Source organism: Lutzomyia longipalpis, chromosome 1 (genome assembly GCF_024334085.1).
Source record: "Lutzomyia longipalpis isolate SR_M1_2022 chromosome 1, ASM2433408v1".
NCBI classification, from domain to species: Eukaryota; Metazoa; Arthropoda; class Insecta; order Diptera; family Psychodidae; genus Lutzomyia; species Lutzomyia longipalpis.
The window spans coordinates 7,689,834-7,708,750 of record NC_074707.1 but is presented as its reverse complement, the minus strand read 5'-3'; the positions used below and the strand labels follow the sequence as shown (position 1 = coordinate 7,708,750).

The following is an 18,917-nucleotide window of genomic DNA, read 5'->3' as shown; positions in this document are numbered from 1 at the left end:
TTGCCAGGAAACTTCTCTCTGGAGCAAAATCAAGACAATTACTGAAAATAAAACCCAAATTCATCCCCAATAAAACACGTTAAGTTCTTATTAAATGTTTCTTATTTCTCAATTGTGCAGTTGCCTCGATATAAAAGATTATATTATTTTTAGAGAACTGAATGTACAAAATACTTATGCAATATAACTGGATTTTCCTTTTTTTCAAAAATATTTTATATAAAAAATCGCTACAATTAAGAAAAAAAAAAGATAAGAGTAGCAACTGGGGCAGAGAAGGCAAAAAAAAGTAAAGATGCATCTTGCAAAAATAACAGCAGAATGAATTTAAAACTAGTAAGAATAATTAAACAGGAAGTTAACACACAAATTAAGGATAAAAAATTACTGTATGGTCATTCTGTTAACCCTTTCAAGCTCGACTTCATGCCTTTTTTCTTTTAAATAAAATTTTTGCACATCAGAAATTTTAATTCAAAAGAAGGGCTTTACAATATCCTCATAGAGACATTCTAGTTGAATAATTTTTTTGAGCCTCTGAGAATTTATTTAAAAGACAAATAACACTGTCAGGTTTGAAAGGATTTTAATTCTGCTGTTTTTTTTTCTTCTAACATTCATCAAATTCAATTATGCGGAATGAACACTTGGAAACTGTTTTTTTTGCTCTTCCCTTCCAGCAGCACCCTCATCTCTCCCACCATTCAACATTCTTTGCATTTTTTGTATAATTAAGCTGCGCTTTTCCGTGGCGGAGTCACGTTTTGAACCAATTCAATGATTTTCTTCTCTTATCCTTTTGCAACTTTGCGTGCTTTGTAAAATTACTTTGTTTTAATGTCCTGAAAGCTTTGTTTTTGCCAACTCCATTAGTTGGGATTTATAAAAAAAAATTATCGTTTTTTTTTCTTTTAATTGATGGTATAAAATGATTTAAAAATATTTTAAAAATCTTTAAGTCTTTTAAATTTAAAAGTTATTGTAATTAAAACTAAAAAAAAAACTTTCAAACTTTCAGCGTTATCTCGAAATTCTTAGAACTTTCAGTACACCTCCTTAGTTGAGTGGAAAATTTCCTTCAATTAATTAAGACATTTCTCTTTGTAGAGAACATTTGTATTCCACGTGGAGCGTGGAATATTTTTTGTAGTATTGGCCCAAAACGTTCTCCTCCTGCTGCCAAATTTTTTTGTCACATTAAATTAACATTAACAAAAATGCGAACACATTTTCTTCTCTCTCACCGTCTCATAAACCATTTTCTTCCATTTTTTAACTTTTTCCTTTAATTTTTCTCTTTAACTCATAATGTGTTTTAGTTGTGATTTTTTCTGTGGTGTGTGTTAAGTTAAATTTTTTTTCTATTTTATTGGAAAATTTTCTTATCGTGTGTGAATTGCTTGCTTTTTTTTTTTGGTACGGCACTATATTTTCTCTCTATCTTCCTTTGCAATTTAATTTTATTTTTAGCTTTGAATTACAGTAAAATTATGTTTTGTTTTCCTTTAAGCAATAGATGCATGTCTTATTTGAATGTGGTCACCACGATAAGCACTTAAATTCTATATAGCATTCTTCGTGTGTATATAGGAGTTTTAATATAAATAACAAATAAAGAGGGTGTTTTATATTAGATCGCGGTTAATTTGTCATTTCAGTTAATTTGACTTTTTAATATTTTTTTCCCTTCCTTCACTATTAATGTTAAAGCTTGTGGTGTTTGATTAAAATTTCCATTTCAATTCACCTTTCCATTTTCCTTTTCTTTTCTTTCGTTTGAGTAGTGTGTGTACATTATTTACAAATAATTAATTACTGGAACTGGGTGGAACAATTGATGTGCTTTTGAGAGTCTTATTGAAAAGATTTATATACCTTTCTTCACACCTGCAAAGTCTTTAATTATTATTTATTTCTTTTTCTGGGGGAAAAGTATATTTATTGGAAAATCAATTAATTAAATTTTTAACAGTCATTCGATTCAATTGGAACATGTCCGATAAAAGTAAAAGATACGAATCGAATTTTCGAATATATCTCAGCCTTTTTCTTTAAAAAATTATATTCTAAAAAAATGATAATAAAATATTCATTGTAAGTAAGGCACATTGGAGTTTTTATCCAATTCTTAAATGCTCTGATTGTGAGAGAAAACAAAAACTTCTCTCTCTCTCTCTTAGTAAATTGACTTTTTCAATTTTAATTAAATTTTTAAGAATACCTAATTTAACACATCAATTGCCCCTCCCGGTGACTGTTTCTCTAAAGATTTTTGCTGCGTGTGAACCTTTGAGTCTGTATATGAAAAAAAATGTGATTAGAACGTTACCCTTTGCTCTGTTTGTAAAGAAAAACCCCATCCCAATACTTCCTTCCCCATCAATTTCCTTCTCATTAAAAGGATTTTCTTCCTTTTCCAGCTGTGACGGAAATTTAGAGAAATATCTCTATTTCTTTGTATATTATTTTTAAAAAAATGTTTTAAAAAAGAAGTCTCGAGATCTGAAAACATACTTTTTTTCTCTGTACTTACAATGTGATTTTATATTTTTATGTAATAATATAATTTTTATTGTAAATTTTTTTCTTTAGAATATCTTTTTTTTTTCTAAAATGTTTTTTTTTCTTGGACAAAATATCCCTCTAGAAAAGGTTTTTTTTAATGCACTTTTTGGAGTCTAAAGTTTTCCTTTTTTTATGTTGTAATTTCTTTTTACCTTTAATTTTATATACATTGTATAAAAAATGCCATTCAACTTTTGTGTTTGCGTTTTCTCACTCCTTTCCCTAGCGATTAACACTTAATTTAGCAAAGAGAATGATTTTTATCTCTTAATAATAAATTTTCTTTAAATGATTTTATAAGCAAATAAATTAATTGTGAATGAATCTGTGTTTTTTATAATCTTGTTTTATATGTAAATATTTACATAAAATGCTTACAGTATAATGCTTCTTTTTGTCTGCAAGACCGTCATCTTGCGTGTTTTTTCATTTAAAACCGTCTTGTAGTAAGAAGTGTTTGAGTGTTGTATATTTCTCATTAATCTTAATAATTGTTTTTTTAGGTTATAATAAATAGAATATTATAATAATTAAAATTTATTATTAGAGAGTGTTAGGGGTGTGTTTGTGTGGGAACTTTGTGGACGTTTTTTTTTTAATCTTTCCTTCTCATGTCACTAAGATGGATTTTTCTTAAACATCTTTTGTTGAGAAGAATTTCCAGCTTCTTGTCCTTTATTTTTTCCATCATTTATCATCTACACAGAAATTGCCTTATTTATCAAAGGGGAAATAAAAAAAGAGAACTACATTATTATTGTTAATGAAAACAATCAACTAAAAATAATAATACTACGACCTAAAATACAGAACATCGTTGACTTTTTTTCTCTTATTCTTTTATGTGTTTTAATGCTTTAAAAAAATAGTTATAGAGAAATGGAGGAGAATTCTCCGATGCTCCCCCTTTCGATTCTTTTTTTTTGTTTAATTTCTCCCCTAAATAGGATGCTTTTTCATTCCATTTTTTCTTCCTTTCTGCTTCCACCGTCGCTGAATGTTTTCATTCACATTTCTCTTTATGATTTTTCTGACCAATATTTTTAGGGCATATTATAATTTTTATGTTTGTTTTTTAAATTCGCTAGTCTATCTCTTGAGGGCTTCACTGAGTGACACTTTGTGGTAGTGATGCGGCCCAAATGGCCTCCTCTCCGGTACCGCACTCCCGGCTTCAGCCATGCGATTCCGGGCATCGACAACATCGCACCCATTTCCATTTTCCTCGGCACCCATGCGCTCCTTTTGCCGACGATTCCATCGCATATAGAAGACAATGCAGAGGATAACAACGAGCAGGAAGGCTACCGCCACACCGCTCGCTATACTTGCTGTTTCCAGCATTACTCTGGGTCGTGAAGCTACAATGGAAATTATGTTTATTCTCAATTTTACTTTCTAGAGACCATTTTGTGTCAACAGATTGACAAGGATTGAAACAAATTCTCCGAAACATAAATTTTAAACAAATGTAAGAATATTTAAAATAAAAATACTTACGCAGGTAGGATCCATCCAAGTCCTTGTACTCACACCTGGGACCCATGTAGCCGTCGGCACACCTTCAATGACAAAATTCCATTTTAATCACTATCTCCCGTCTTATCTTCTATACACGCGCTCTATTTGTACACTCTTCACACACAACTTAGTATTTGAGATAGCAAGGTGGAAAAGTGACGATAACTTTTGTATGTTGCTCTCCTCTTATCTCTCCCCGCATAAAGACAAAAATACATTCGGCAAAAAAATCCCTCTCACGGCAGCACCCAACCCTCTGATAGTAATGAAGAAATTTATATACCTGTGTCTCTACGTAGAGTAATTTTTTTTTACTCTCAAACCCATAAAAAAGAACTATGAGAAAAAAAACGGAATTATCAGTCTGGAATTTTAATTGAGCTTCCTTTCGTGGAATTACTCCAAGTCAAGGTATCATCGTACGTCGTGTATTGAGTGGGTGATAAATTTGTAGAATTTATTATTTATTAGATGGAAAAGTCTCAAAAATAATCCTATATGTGTGATTGCATAATCAACGTGTATTTCCCTAATCTTTATGGACATTTTCTTGTCAATAGAATACAAGAGACAAAGTTCTTTATTCGAGTGATTGGGGAACCACCGCATAATGCCAGATTGTATGGAAAGGTCGCGGTTATTATTGGCTAATTTTCTTCATTTACATCACAATTGGAGATGAAAAGGATATGGAATTATTTTTAATTCTCATCAGTTTTAATGGAGAAGTTAATCGAATAAGATAAGAATAAACGTTAATTAGATTGTTAAATGTAAATTTTAGTTAACATCTTCGGGTAATTAGTTTTTTCTTCTCTCATTCTTATCTAGATCGGCCAAGGTTCTAAAAAGTTTATGAACTGATGTATGTAGATTGAAAAAAAAACAGACCATGTTTGACATATTTATTTACATTATGCAATGACTAGTAGGAAATTAAATTTTAAACTCCCTGAGAACGAGGACTTACAATTACTCAGATTTTAAAACAAAAGGTTTTTGAGACAGAAAAACTGATTTTTCAGGCCTAGAAGAGAATATTAGGATTCCTTATGTTTATTTTTCCTTCTAATTAACCGAAAGGAATTTAAGAAAAAGCTACAAAGATCTTATCGATTGTTCAAGTTGCTCACAATATTAATGCAAAAATTCTCAATAAAATTTTTAATACCACAGTAAAATGAGAAATCATAATTCTTCGCAACTCAATGTATTTCCTACGAGTTTGCAGAAATATTATTTTTTATTTAAATAAATACAAGCATAATGCCATAGAACTCCTACTATTATTTTTCATTTCATTCCACAATGCAACTCAAGATGATAGAGGAACACACACAGAGAAATAATTTTGTCACAGTGTTGAAGAAGTAGTAAAGAAAAAAAAATTCCAAGAGTCGAAGAAAAAGCATCTTCCCACAATAAATCAGCAGGAGAGGAAGATGTTAAAGAGAGGAAGGAAAAGAATGAGGCATAGTATGAATGGATGGGGGTAACATACAAGAGAGGTGTGAATACTTACTCGCAATTATATAGTAAAGAATCTCCTATTTTTACAGTAAAGCACGTAGCTTCATTAAGACAATACCAAGCTGCATAGGCCGGTGGACATTTATACGTATGGAATGTAATATTTGGTCTAGATGTTGGGGTTGGAGGTCTCGGTTTCGGTGTCGTTCGACTCGAGCAGGCATCTGTACATGTAAAAGAAAAAATATATAAGAATGAATAAGAATATGTGAATGCCCGTGAGAGAACGATTAGTAATGCACCTTTTTTACGCATGCAGTACACACAAGATTATCCAATGAGTCTTTTTTTCGCGGAAATACCCGGATTTTTCGCAATAATTCCATTTACAAATAAAACAAGAAATTGTTGACTTCTCCGTGTGCGCATTTTCAACACTATTTGCCTATTGATAGTGTTATAGCTCTTTGACTCCATATCAATACCCCTCTCGTCATCCCCAAAGTATATAATTTTTTTCCTTTTTCATTTGCGTTCAAATACCTCTTGGTGTGCGTCACACAATGAGAAAATTGCCTTTCACAGCCCAATTTCCTGTACCTCTCACGACTTTTCCCACAATTTTCACAAAACGATACGAGTCACACGGTGATTTATTGGCGATGAACCCATCAATTTTTTTTCGGGATTTTTTTTCCATGATCGGTTTTCCCACAAAAGTGCAAAAGAGAATACGAAAGTGAGGTGATCCACCCTTTGCTTTTGGAATGTGACGCCCAAAGCCTTGAATTTTGCCTTCGGTTTTTTTTCCTCCACCCAGAAATTTACCCAAAAATTACTCAATATAATTTGCCGATATGTGTGTGCACTCGCAGCGATATATATATCATTATTACTCACCTGAGCCACTGAAGAATGTTGAGAAACACAAGAGAAGGATTGGTACAATTGAATATTTCCACTGTTTTAGGCAGTTTCGTCTGCGACCTGAAAAATACAAACAGAAAAACAAATTGTAAAATTAATTCTTGCAAAGAAAAACCAACCAGAAAATAAGAAATCATAAATTCAAAACCTCTTTGTTCCCTCATTTTTATGCAGAAAAATCTCTCACAAAAAATACTCAAGCAGAGAGAGAAAATTGATTATTTGCGTGTTTGGAGACAAGAACTTCTTCACAGAAAGAATAAGAAGAATAAAATATGAAAATCTGCCCTCCTCACTGCGGATACAATTGATGCGATACGAGGAATGGGAATGGGCCTTCAGTGAGACACCCAAACAAGCAATCGTTTACATAGAAAATTATCGCGATATTGGATTATGTACACGTAATTAGGATGTTATTTATTATCGTGACAAAATAAAAAGAGACGCAAAGACAGATTATGAAGAGAACCAATTTTGTGCCTCTAAAATGTGTCATGTGGAAATGGTTCATTTCCGCCATTGGAGCTCGCGCATTTTCTTCGCAATAAGACACACATAAAGCTTGGACAGTTGAGACATTTTGCTAGTAGAACCTTACTTAAATATGGGGAGTAAATTGTGTGTTGCCCCCACGGAACAAACACAATTATCATCTCATATAACATCATCATCAATTTCGCTTTACAAAATGCCACACAGAAGAAGGTGATACGTAATCGCTAAAACAAATCTCATATCAGAGCGAACATTGTAGAATAGAGTGAGGAAAGAGCTGCGAGATTGGAAAGGAAGACAGGAAGTACTCCAGAGCGACATTTTAGTGATTGATACTAAAGATTGTTGGATCAATTTCTGTCCTTTTTTCGCTTCTTTTGCTTATATGAAAAGGATATTGTAAGAGATAATAACATATCTTTTTCAGTAACTTGAAGAACAATTTTTGTTTCGAAATTAGGCTCTTTAGCATTTTTAAATAGGCGTTTTCTACGCTAAGAAAAATCCCCTAACAATAACCTCGCATTGCTCCTTCTTCTATTTCTTCTATTGATTTAACTTTTAAAATTGGAAAGTTTTCTGTCAAAGAGAAAAATTGTTATTAAGCTCAATAAAAGACGGCATAAAATAATATTTTATTCCAAAAAAATATTCATTCAACACGACGAAGAAAAATTTGTAGCGTAATAAATAAATTTCAACAATAACAACAAATTGAAGAATTTAAAATATTTTTCGTGACTTTCTATAGCTGAAAAAAGGTCATTTCTTGCCGTCAAAATACTTCGTTGGAATTTTTTTTTCTAATATGTAAATATATGTGGTTGATTTTCTCAACCAAACAACCTCATAAAAAAACGTCCAAGAATGCTAGGAAGGTGAAAAAAAAATCGAAGGAATTGCATGTTCCAATAGGCAAAAGCAGTGCCATTTAATGGTTTAATGCAAAATTTATCTGAATTCTTGGGAAGTTGGTGAGGAAAATCTGTTTTTCTTTTAACCCTGGCACATTGTAATTAATAAGAAAAATGTGTGCGGACCTTCTGGTGCTACTCTTATATGTGTGGGAAGACGTCTTTTTCCCCATAAAGTTTTATGTTTATTTTTTTGTCGTATGTAGTGAAAAAAAATCTACTCTGTGGTTTTACTAGAATAATCTGTGAAAAATCTCCACATGAACAATCCACAGAGATTTTCTTGCACTCTGCTGAGTGATTAATTTCACTTGTCTGTCTCGAAGGTGTTAATTAATGTATATATTGTGCAGAGATTTTATCGGATTATCATTTAGCACAGTTCTCACGGACCTTCAATGCCTCTCAATGAATCCACCTCCTGTGCGAGAGGAAAGTTGCAATTAAAGCATCAATTTGTACGCAATATCCGCAAAACTGTTGGTCTTTTTTTCATGTTCTTCCCAAATCCTCGGATTTTTTGCCCCATCATTGTGTCTCCCAAAGGTACAACTATTATGTACATATGTATGTATGTAAGAAGACAACCGACCACACCGGGCAAAGACAAAAAGAAGATGCGAGACAAACATGGGAAACATAAGGAAGACCATCAACCTCACATGTCTTCTCCTCTCTGTGGGATTCATCACACAGGTAAAAGTGAATGAATTATATAATTTTTCTCTCACTCTACCTTGCGCACGTCTGCTTTGCAGAGCTCCTCCGTGGATTAAACATCATCGAGAGAGGTTCATTCGTACAATATATGGACGGTTTATAATATCGAGTGCACCAGCAGGTGCCTCCATTGAAGCGTCAACAAAATATCAATTTTGTGTTAAATGTCCGCGCGCAACAAAAGTTATTTTTTTCTTCTTACAACTACGTACCATATATATCTGTAGCGTCTCATGAAAATTATCATGTTGAAATTGAAAAACAAAACACCCAACATGAACTCCCCAACAAAAGAAATTCAACATGTGAACAACACTTAAGAAAATTAAACAAGATGGTTCAGAGAGAAAGAGAAAAACACAAATATTCGTGTTGGGGGGAAAAGAGAAAAAGCAACAGCTTGTTTTTGGCGAGACGATAGGTAAAAAAAAAGAAATTTTTAATATAAATTTTGAGGGAGATACAGTGAGGTATCGCAGTACCGCTGCAACCTGTACAGCAGTCTTGAAAAGAGGTATATGAAGGAATTTATCAAATATTTTAAAGAATAATTTTAGTTTAAAAAATATGATAACTAAATCAATTTTGATTAAATCAGAACTCTTTATTTCAACAATTTCAACATATTTGGAAATTATGTAAAACATTCCTCGATTTTGAACATTCTTTTCAACAAAAGAAGGGATTTTATTTACAATAAAAAACTGCAATGACCATGAACATAGAAACAGGTAGAATTTTAATTTAGTATTTTACAACTTCTTTTTTTTTAAAGGACTATTCTTTGTGTAATGAAATTCCACTATTTTATTTATCCTATAGGTTCCTTTTGTGTCCTATTTTATTTTCCTACGATGGCAATTCATACAAAAAAAGCCGGCCTTCTTTTGCCAAAATATTTCAGTGAGACACGAAGAGAACCACCAGGGAGACAAAATAGCTCTTGTGTGGTTTTTTTCATAGGTAGGTATACATTTGTAGGTGCTTTACAGAACAAGGTACATTGTAGAGAAGGTGTATGAGGTGGAAAAGGCATCTCTTGTATGCTAAATTCCACCGCATTGTCTGTAATTTATGAATGAACGTGCTCAGTGGTCATTTGTACGGCAGAATGCATTCTTGTCTCTCTCTTTTCCACACATATAACATCACAAGGAGCCAAGAGGAAATTTATATTTTGGCAGTAGGTATTATGGAACTTTTGCGAATGATAAAATACATACCGGAGAATCGGGCCAGGAATTTATAAAAGTCCGACGTGATGAATGATGAAGAGGCTGATGTGATTGGTGATGAGTGTTGGGTCAATCGTTCAGTCGATTGGACTTCCATCGTTGTCTCGCTGATGCTCACACGTGGGAGTGATAGTGATGAAAAGTTCCCAGGAATTCCCTTTTTTCCTAATTCACTCTCACTCCAACAGAAAAAAAATTACAAGCAAATTGTGGAGTTATCCCTCCACTTATCGGTCTCGTCCCTTTGATCCACAACACCACACACTTCTTAGTAATTTTCGTTTCTTTTTTTTTATTTTAATTCTCTCTATAAACCACCGGTGGATGACTTTTCTCTCCACCGCCTTTTCAACTTCCTCGATTTATTGATTCGCCCTCGAGAGACAGGCAAAAAGTTAATCTCTTCTTCAGTCCCGTCCAAGAGAGAACACAACACAAACACTTAAATTTATAATGTTTGGATTTTTTCCTTCGTTGATTTTTGAGTTGGATGTTTCTTTCTTTCTTTTTTTTTTTGGTTTTACGTTACACTCGCCTGATGTTCAATTGACTTCATTATTTAGTTGAAGAAGAGTTTAAAAGAAAAAAAATTACATGCAACATCGACACTTTATTGATTTCCACAGAGGCAATTTCACAGACATTGTCCTCACTCATAAGCAGATCGCACTAATCTCTCTTCTCTAATTCCACACACAATGTTGATTCCATGTGATTGTTGTTCAATTAAAAAAAACTCATGTACACCCTTCGTGTGTTGTTGCTGCTGCTGGTTCGATGCGGTGCTGCAAAAGGCGAAAAAAAATGTTACATTAAATGAGAAATTGGCCAAATTAAAAAATTGCATTAATTTTAATTATATTCAATCCATACACACACGTCAATTTGCATTTTAAACTCTCTTTGTATCTGAGGTTTTGCCTCCTTCTCATCTCTCTTCTTCTTTTTTTTGCTACATGCTTGAGGGAGTTTTGAGTTAAGGGCTTATCATTTTCTCAGAAATCGCACAGTTATATACCTCTCAGATTTAATATTGGTTGCTTTGGGAAACAGTACAGTCAAGCTCCTTGAAGATCTTGATTATTCTTTATGGAATCTATCACTAGAAACTAAATTGATTATTTTTATTGATTAAACTTAACAAATTAATTTTAAAAAAATCCTTGGAAATCAAACAAATATCTTTCTGAAATACAGTCAGGTATTGGTTAACGTCGCCTGGGATATACTCTTTCCACTCATTATTATTAATGGGTAAGAAGAGTATATCCCATGCGACGTTAACCAATACCTGACTGTAATCAAAAAGACATAATAAGAACTTCTTGCCAATTTGCATTAAGCAAAAAAGAATGACGATGCTACCAAGAAAAAAAATTCTACCTGTGAATCGACAGTAATCAACAACGGACTTTGGCCAGTCTGTGTTCTCTTGCAGAATTTGCACCGTCTAGACTAATTGAATTGGGTGGAGAAATTCATCAAAAAGAAAATGCGAAATCTTGCAAGTTTCAGTGAATTTTTATCACAAAAATTAAGAATTCTCTTCGCCATGATTTTTTTCTCAACTGTTGCATGAAGTTAATTAAAGCATTGAGATAATTTCTGCGTGAAAATGCATGGGGAATAAACTTTAATATACGAAAAAAAAATACTTTTTTTTCTTTGGTTTCACGAATTTCGTGTGTCACACAGTTGTCTTTTTTTCGTGGATGTCTCTCATCGTTATCATTCACAACATTTCTTCTTCATTTTGTGCCCCAATAAAACCACAGTTAAGCGAGGAAGAATCCCAAGATGAAAAGCAAATAGCTTCGTGTATAAAAAATAAAAAATAAAATGTTAACAATTCATTGTTAATCCCATTTCCGCGTGGCAATTTGCACAAAAAATATATATACAGTGTGACAAGATGGAAATTTGTGGAAAAGAGGCGGTAACGACGAAGAAGACGTGCCAAGTGTGCAGAGAGGGAAGGTAGCATTTGTAGCTAAACTAAAAAAAAATCGTGGTATTATTTAACTTTTGTATACTATCAGCCGTGTGAGCCCCCGAGAGGCACAGACACACACACTTTTTGAGAAGGCATGAGCCGGTGTTCCGAAGACGTGGAGGCAAAAAAGAAGCCAGCCGAGACATATGGTGCATATGGCATCATTGTTAAAAATGAGATGCACTCGAGATCTTCTTAAATTTCGCCCCTCGAATTTTTTTTCAACACCCTCGTGCCCGCTAAACACGCTCAATTGCATTCAAACCACTTTCCATCCTCTCCTGCCCTTTTGGGATCTTTTCCACACACACACAGCACCGAGAATGGCTCTCTAAGTGGCTCATTTTGTCCATTTGAGCCGAATTTGAACGCGTGCAAGAATAACAATAAAAACAGAGGCCAAGAAATGCAAATTGCACTCTAAACTTCTTTGAATTCTTCTGCATTTTTCACCCAACCACCATTCGCCCGCCTCTGGGCAAACCTTTCGCGTACTTTTTTTCAACCATATTCTCCAAATGCAATAAATCCATCGCACCCTCTGCTTAAGACTGCTGCATTTGTCTGTAATCCCCCTTTAAGAATTATTTTAGGGAATTCTCTCTCTTCATTTGCAGGTTGTTTGGGGAATTATCAACTAATTACATTATTGGATTCTAATTGGATAAGCTATACAAAAAAATGATAGTCCCATCAAAGATTCATGATCAAATGAGATTCGAATTGGTGACTTTAAGGTTGTGCCACTGTGCTATGGTAAAACAATGTGTTATAGAGCTCCAAATAAAATAAAAAATTTTATTAGCAAACTATTGCAAAATGTACTTTCAAAAAGGTTTGTAAAAATTTTATTTCTTGAGGAAATTTCTTTCTCAGCAATATTTTGTGGAATTTTTAGTGATAATTATAACAAAATCATTTCTAAATGAATTAAATGATCCAAGACAACATTAAATCTGTCAATAAATCATTCGCAAACTCAAAGATAAAATATCTTGTAATAAAACATTTTGTAATAAAATAACGTGAATTTTCACAAAATTCAAGAACATTTTTTAGATTCTCAGAAATAGTTATTTAGAAATACTAAATATTAACTATTTCATCACGCTACAACAAATTCAAAAAAAAGTTATTTAGTATAGATCTGAAAGAGCCACACCGACCAATTTTTGCATCGGTGACAATTTGGCGCCTGCGGTGATCATCATCCCCTGTAATTTGAGATAAGCAACACTACAGCATGGGACGTGCGCGTTGTCGAATTAGATGAGAGAACTTTGATGAGGCAAAAAGCGGCTCCTGGAGGAGGGATAAAAAATCCGCGTGTTCCTTTCCACATACACACAGAAAGAGAGACCGAATTCATTGAAGCTGCCAAAGAGAATCTTGCTTGACAGGAGTTCCAAACCAGCCTGGCATTAGTGAGTGCGAGAGAGTTGGAATGCTGGCTGGGCCCACTTATGTTGTGCCGGCTCTTTGCTCCTCAAACGCACACACAGTTCCATCAAATTGGACTCAATGGATGCAATTGAGGAGGAGGCCAGAAAAAACGAGAGACACACAACTTCCACTCTTGCTAATGGTTGTGCCAGAGAGGTTGTTTAGGAGGTATGCAGAGGGATTTATCTGAAGATTTTTCAAGGCAGTTTCTTATAAGAGAATTCTTTGATATTCACAGTGAATTCAACGATATGAAATCTTGTAAAAATAATTTGTTATCGATATTTTAGTCAATTATTAATAAAACTTCTAGATAAATTCTAATTAGGAAGAAACTATGTAATTATTAAAGACTTGTTTATTTAGTAATTTCAGAAATATTAATATAAAAGTAATTTAGAAAAAAAAATACAATTTCAACTGAAAATTAATTTCCAAATTTTGCAATGCTTCAGGCAAACTTCCCAATAAGAAAGACCATTAGTTTGCGATCAGATAAAATCCCCCTACAGTGGCACTCGCTGCATGTTCCAGGCTCGTCGATGATGGTGGAAGTGCGGGAGTAGGACGGAGGAAGAATGGTGGCGTGGCCCAAGAAGACATCTGTTCCATCTTCTGCACAACACTCATACACACACACAGTCATTCCACTCGCCCATTGAGCAGTCCCCAGAGGAAGACGACGCCGAAGAAGCAGAGAAGAGAGTCAGTCAGTCAGGCACACACCAAAAACACCACACACCGGGATCACAAAACTCTGTGATCCGTGATCATGCATAAGACGAATATTTACACACATTTTGTACACAAAACATCTGACAGAGCGGGATGCACCGACTGCCCAGCTGCAATGCGGGAGCAAGACCAAGAGATTTCGGATATATTTTTCCTCGGGCGTGCATTGTAATCTCACCATCTCCCGCACACACCTCCCTGCAACGCCCCGGAATGCACCCCCCGGGAAAGTAGCGGCAAGAAAGGGGCCCCGGAGAGTACAAAAAAAGCGGCGCAAAAGAGGGTCAAAAGGAGGAAGTGGCAGGAGAGTGTGTGGAAAGGAAGAAAAAATGTGTGTGGTGGGTCCTTTTTTCACATCTCTATAGCTGCTGCTGCTGCTGGATCAACACATTCACACCGGAAAATCCAAATCCACGCGCGTTCCTCCAAAAAGCAAAGAATTCTCTATCTATGGGTTTTTGCTTCTGCCTAAAGGACTCGTGCTTTCCATCCCTCACATTTTTTGATGCTCAAACACACATCAGAGAGAAATTAGGCGGGTTTCAGCGTCAATCAGAGCAGATGACGAGGTACTTATCGCATTAAAGGCAATTCAGCTATTCACAGTTGAAAAAAAAAAAGTTGAATATTTCTTGGAATGAGAATCTTTTGGAAGAGCTCAATTTGCTCCTTCGACTCATTTAGATTTAAAGAATAATTGAGTATCTTATTGAAGACTAAAAAACATTTCTTTGCTGAATTAAGGCCACAAATAGATTAACAAAAATTGTCTTGAATTTTCCATTTTTTAAAAATAATTCATTGAAATTCCTGAAATTTTTAATCTTCAGCTGTTCTTGATGCATCAAGAAGAGTATAGCATCTTATTGATTTACTCAAGTGCATGAAGAACAATTTCTTTTAAAAATAATACCACGAAATCTTTTGCACTTTTCCCAAACCCAGAAATAGACTCATGCCACAAAATAAAATGTCTGGCAATTTTTGGGAATCCCTCAATGGGAATTTCCTAATTAGATTTTTCTTGTTGGCTTCACTCGAGGTAGAGGAATTCACTTCATCGTCGTTTGTGCCTCTTTAAACAAATTTGGTGAAGTGGTCATAAAATAAAAATGTAGTTCAAAGGGATTAAAACTTTCAAAATATATTGTCACCTCAAAGGGGCGTAAAACCGACCTATAAAAAGTCAATTTTAGGACCTAAAATTCACAGGAGCGTACAAATGGTTTTGATTTAAGAAAATTGAGAAATACAACTTTGTAAAAATGAAGAAGAAAAAGTTAAACATTGGCTCGGAAATTGCATCTTCAGTCGAATACCTCCGAAAAGTATGTCTGCACCATACACGAGATTGGCGAGTTGCAATGTGATAATTAAAAGCGCTCTTTTTTAGCCAAACAGTCTCTCTTTCTCTATTAGTTATGCATCCTCAGGTGCAAATTAAATTAATTAACAGGAAATGAAAGAGTCAGTGGCACAATTTTCATTGCTGGCAATCAAATGGGGATCAATGGATCAACTCTTCTTCACTCCTCTTACATGACTTTCTATTATGAAAGGTTGTGCAATATTTGGCAAGGAATTGCAATAAATCCTTCAAAATGAAGAATGAATGCTCAAAATAAATTTCTTCTGCATAATAAAGTTTGTTGGAGAAATGGACAAAAAGAACTTCTTTTTTCTGCTTAATAAATTTTTGCTGTGTGTTGTGAGTGAAGAAAGTTCAGCCATGAAGAGGGTGAGCCGGTGGATGGAATTTATTTATTTCCTCCTCCCCCCGCCCGTTAACCACTCTGCCAATTCCGAGCACATTCCTCCCTGGTGCGGCTGCCAATTTAGGGTGCTCACAGGGAGCTCCTCGAATACTTAAATAAATCACCCAATGAATATTTTAATCATTAAATTTGTGGCTGCCTAAAGCGCGTGCCGGAGATTTCTTTGGCATCGCAGCCCCCTCTTTGCCAGGGGTGAAAATTCAGCAGTTCAATAAAATGCCGTGTTGTAAATAAATAAAAATGAAAGAGCAGGAGAGGCAGAAGGCACATGCGGTGGGCCCTTTGGAATGGGATGATGGCAAAAGTTGTGTGTGCCATTCCGGAATTTTTCTTCAGCATTTGCCGTTTTTTCACTCTTTCTCTCTCTCTCTTCTACCTTTGCTGTGTATATTATATTTGCTTTGCCCACGTCGTCCTCACCACCTGGGCTCCCTTTTCCATTTGCCTATACCCATCGTCTTTTGGTAAATGCTGCCCCTCAATGAACCTCCCCCTTGTGCTACTGACATCCGGCTAGCATGGGAAAGAGCGTCTGGATGGGGCTGTTGGGAAATGCGATGGAATTGTATCGTGAAAATGTCAATAAGTGCGTGCCGTGGAGGCGAAAGAAGCATTTAAATAATTCCAATGAGAGAGTCTCACTGTGGTGACTTGGCGGAGTGGGTGGGCGACCGAATTCAAAGAAAATTAACACGAAAAATTGGTCTTTTGGTCAGTGGCGAGATGTGACTCAGCTGGAGCCACGCTGCGGGCAAAAGGGGGCTTATGTGTGTGGGCATGGCATCAAGAAAGGTGGTCCGGGAGAGACAAAAACTCCTCTTTTCATCCATTTGCACCATGATCCACACCAAATGCCATTTCTCGTTCTCACTTTTTCTTTTACAGGAAACACCAACCTGGGAAATTATTTTCCTTGGAAATCACCGTTTCGGACTCCTGGGGTAGCTTATGTGGCCGCAACTGATGGATAAATTCCTCACGATGACCAAACAATGAGTGTTGTTGGAAAAAAGAAGTTCCTCCATCGAGACATTTTCTTTTTCACTTCTTTTCTTGCACTGTATCCACTTTTCCCGTTTTCCCCCAAAACTAAGAGTGCCTTCGTCACTGCCCTAATATTAAGAATCTGTTCCCGCAGATAACACGACACTAACGAAAACACCACACAACTTCTTTTCAGCAGCAATTTCATAAAAATGAATAAATTTTCTGTTGTTGAGAAGACTTACTTCCACACATTCTTCTTCTTCTTTTTTCCTACACTTTCCACATGAATGGAACAACATGTGTTTCATGCTCAAGTGATACATGTTGCATGATTCTTTCCTGTTGCATATACAAAAACTTATGTTTCACGGTCAGTTTTTCTCAATTTTTTCGCCAAATTCATTACACATTTTTTTTTTGAATTCAAATTCGTTAAATTTTTTCCCTAAAAAATATTTTTTTTTCAATTTAACAAAAAAAATGTTACGAATGTGGGAAAAGCGGAAAGTTCTGAGAAATTAAAACAATAAATAATATTATATATATTTTTAATAATCTAACAAAAATTCTTTGGTTTTTTGAGATTTTTCTAAAATAATTTAAACATTAAATTAATTTTTTTTAGCCACAATTCTTGGGCAGATCTAGAGAACACACATTTTCTAATACACATTAAAATCTCCGGGATTTACTTATGCCCACACTCTGAGGGTGAAATCCCAACTTCCTGTTGCCAGAGCCGTTCCATCAGGTGATACCTGGAGACAGGACACCTTGTTCTCATGCCCATAGAGCAAGCAAACTCGTTGGGCTTTTAGCGTGTCCCAAACATTCACGGTATAATCATTGTAGCCGGCAAATAGAAGGCGCCCACTGACGGAAAAGTCCACCGAATTCACGCCAAAGATGATGCTCTCCTTGGAGTAGACGGCAACCTCTTTATCTGCTCTCATGTCGAACAGGCGGCACTTTAGGAAATAAAAGAATTTTATAAAAATTCTTGAGGGAAGATTGAAAAGGCAACTTACAGTGCTATCGTCAGATCCAGTGGAGATGGCATCCCCACTTGGGTGGAATTTGACGCTGTTCACATCAGATTGATGCCCCTCGAAGGACTGCACCACATTTCCAGATCTCATGTCCCAGATGAAAGCCATCTTATCGCAGCTGCCCGACACAAATGTATTCCCAGTTTCATTGGGTGCCAAATCAATTGACATCACATCTCCTGTATGTCCATGGAAGCTCTGCAGCAGCTGCCCTGATTCCACATCCCACAGGGCGCACGTGGAGTCCCCACTGCCAGTGAGGATCTGTTGATCTGAATTGGGAAAGATGCAGCAAGACATGTAGCTCGTGTGCGTCCCGACGGTCTTCTTGCGCCCCGAAATATCCTCCTCAAGCGTTATCGGGTACACTGTGACCTTGTTGTCGAGTCCACCGCAAGCCACGAGATTCCCGGACGGGGCATAGGCGCAGGCCATAACCCATGTTGTTGGCATTGTTACAGCATGTTCCTTGTTGGTGGTAAATGCATCCCAAACAATTAATTTCCCATCCTGGGATGACGATACGATCTTCCTTTTATCCGGTGACCAATCCAAGCAGAGCACCTTCGCCTGATGCCCCTTCAGCACCCTCCTGGGCTTAATGTTCAGATACGTGATCATTTCCAGCCTGTCTGCGACCGTTGAAACTGGAAGGGAATTCAAATTATCTTCGGATCTCGTTCGGTTTTCTTATTCGCGCGCCCTTCGTTAAATAAATATTGATTTTTCATTTTGCCAAATTTTCTTCATTTTTTCACAAATTTCTACGTAATTCACAATAATTCTGAGAGAAAATGACCAAAGATACTTACGAGATAAATCATTTAGCTTCTGCCTCTCTTCCTCGAGCTTCTGTTTAAGGAATTCTGCTTCCTTCGTGAGCGAGACAATTTTCTCACTATTATTGGGCTGGGTTGTCTGTTCCACCACAATCTTTGCCGTCTTCTGTTCCTTTTGTTCCTTCTGCTCCATCTTGCAGCACAAACTCCCTTTAATTCACCTCAAAAATGCAGAAAAATGCACAAATCTCAGATTTTTCACGGAGCGCAAATAAACTTTTCACTGAACGAACTTTTACTGATTTT

General features: G+C 35.6%; 2 protein-coding genes across 3 annotated transcripts; both read right to left on the bottom strand.

Moving 5' to 3' along the window:
• Positions 1–84: 84 nt before the first annotated feature.
• On the bottom strand, positions 85–17,077 carry LOC129786727 (protein spitz-like). Of its 2 annotated transcripts, XM_055821928.1 has the most exons (7): positions 16,693–17,061; positions 16,173–16,338; positions 9,839–10,635; positions 6,457–6,543; positions 5,609–5,780; positions 4,066–4,127; positions 85–3,926 (listed from the first exon to the last, which is right to left on the bottom strand). In XM_055821928.1, the coding sequence occupies exons 3-7, from the start codon at positions 9,945–9,947 to the stop codon at positions 3,655–3,657; spliced, it is 702 nt and encodes a 233-aa protein (XP_055677903.1). In that variant the 5' UTR covers positions 9,948–10,635; positions 16,173–16,338; positions 16,693–17,061; the 3' UTR covers positions 85–3,654. The 2 variants fall into 2 exon arrangements, with proteins under 2 accessions (XP_055677903.1, XP_055677895.1); XM_055821920.1 differs by lacking the exon at positions 16,173–16,338 and having other exon boundaries at positions 16,693–17,077.
• Positions 17,078–17,314: 237 nt separating this feature from the next.
• LOC129786592 (guanine nucleotide-binding protein subunit beta-5) lies at positions 17,315–18,917 on the bottom strand. The gene is made up of 3 exons (XM_055821712.1): positions 18,645–18,917; positions 17,812–18,479; positions 17,315–17,751 (listed from the first exon to the last, which is right to left on the bottom strand). Exons 1-3 carry the CDS (start codon positions 18,802–18,804, stop codon positions 17,476–17,478), a joined length of 1,104 nt encoding a protein of 367 aa, XP_055677687.1. The 5' UTR covers positions 18,805–18,917; the 3' UTR covers positions 17,315–17,475.

What these genes read in the sequence shown, in the direction of transcription:
- LOC129786727 (XM_055821920.1), bottom strand. Translation starts at nt 9,947, where the DNA reads ATGGAAGTCCAATCGACTGAACGATTGACCCAACACTCATCACCAATC. An exon ending in TCTTTACTATATAATTGCGA is followed by an intron (nt 4,128 to 5,608) that starts GTAAGTATTCAC and finishes TTGTCATTGAAG; the next exon opens with GTGTGCCGACGGCTACATGG. An exon ending in CTTGGATGGATCCTACCTGC is followed by an intron (nt 3,927 to 4,065) that starts GTAAGTATTTTT and finishes TTTCCATTGTAG; the next exon opens with CTTCACGACCCAGAGTAATG.
- LOC129786592 (XM_055821712.1), bottom strand. Translation starts at nt 18,804, where the DNA reads ATGGAGCAGAAGGAACAAAAGGAACAGAAGACGGCAAAGATTGTGGTG. An exon ending in GAAGCTAAATGATTTATCTC is followed by an intron (nt 18,480 to 18,644) that starts GTAAGTATCTTT and finishes ATTCCCTTCCAG; the next exon opens with TTTCAACGGTCGCAGACAGG. An exon ending in CTGGATCTGACGATAGCACT is followed by an intron (nt 17,752 to 17,811) that starts GTAAGTTGCCTT and finishes TATTTCCTAAAG; the next exon opens with TGCCGCCTGTTCGACATGAG.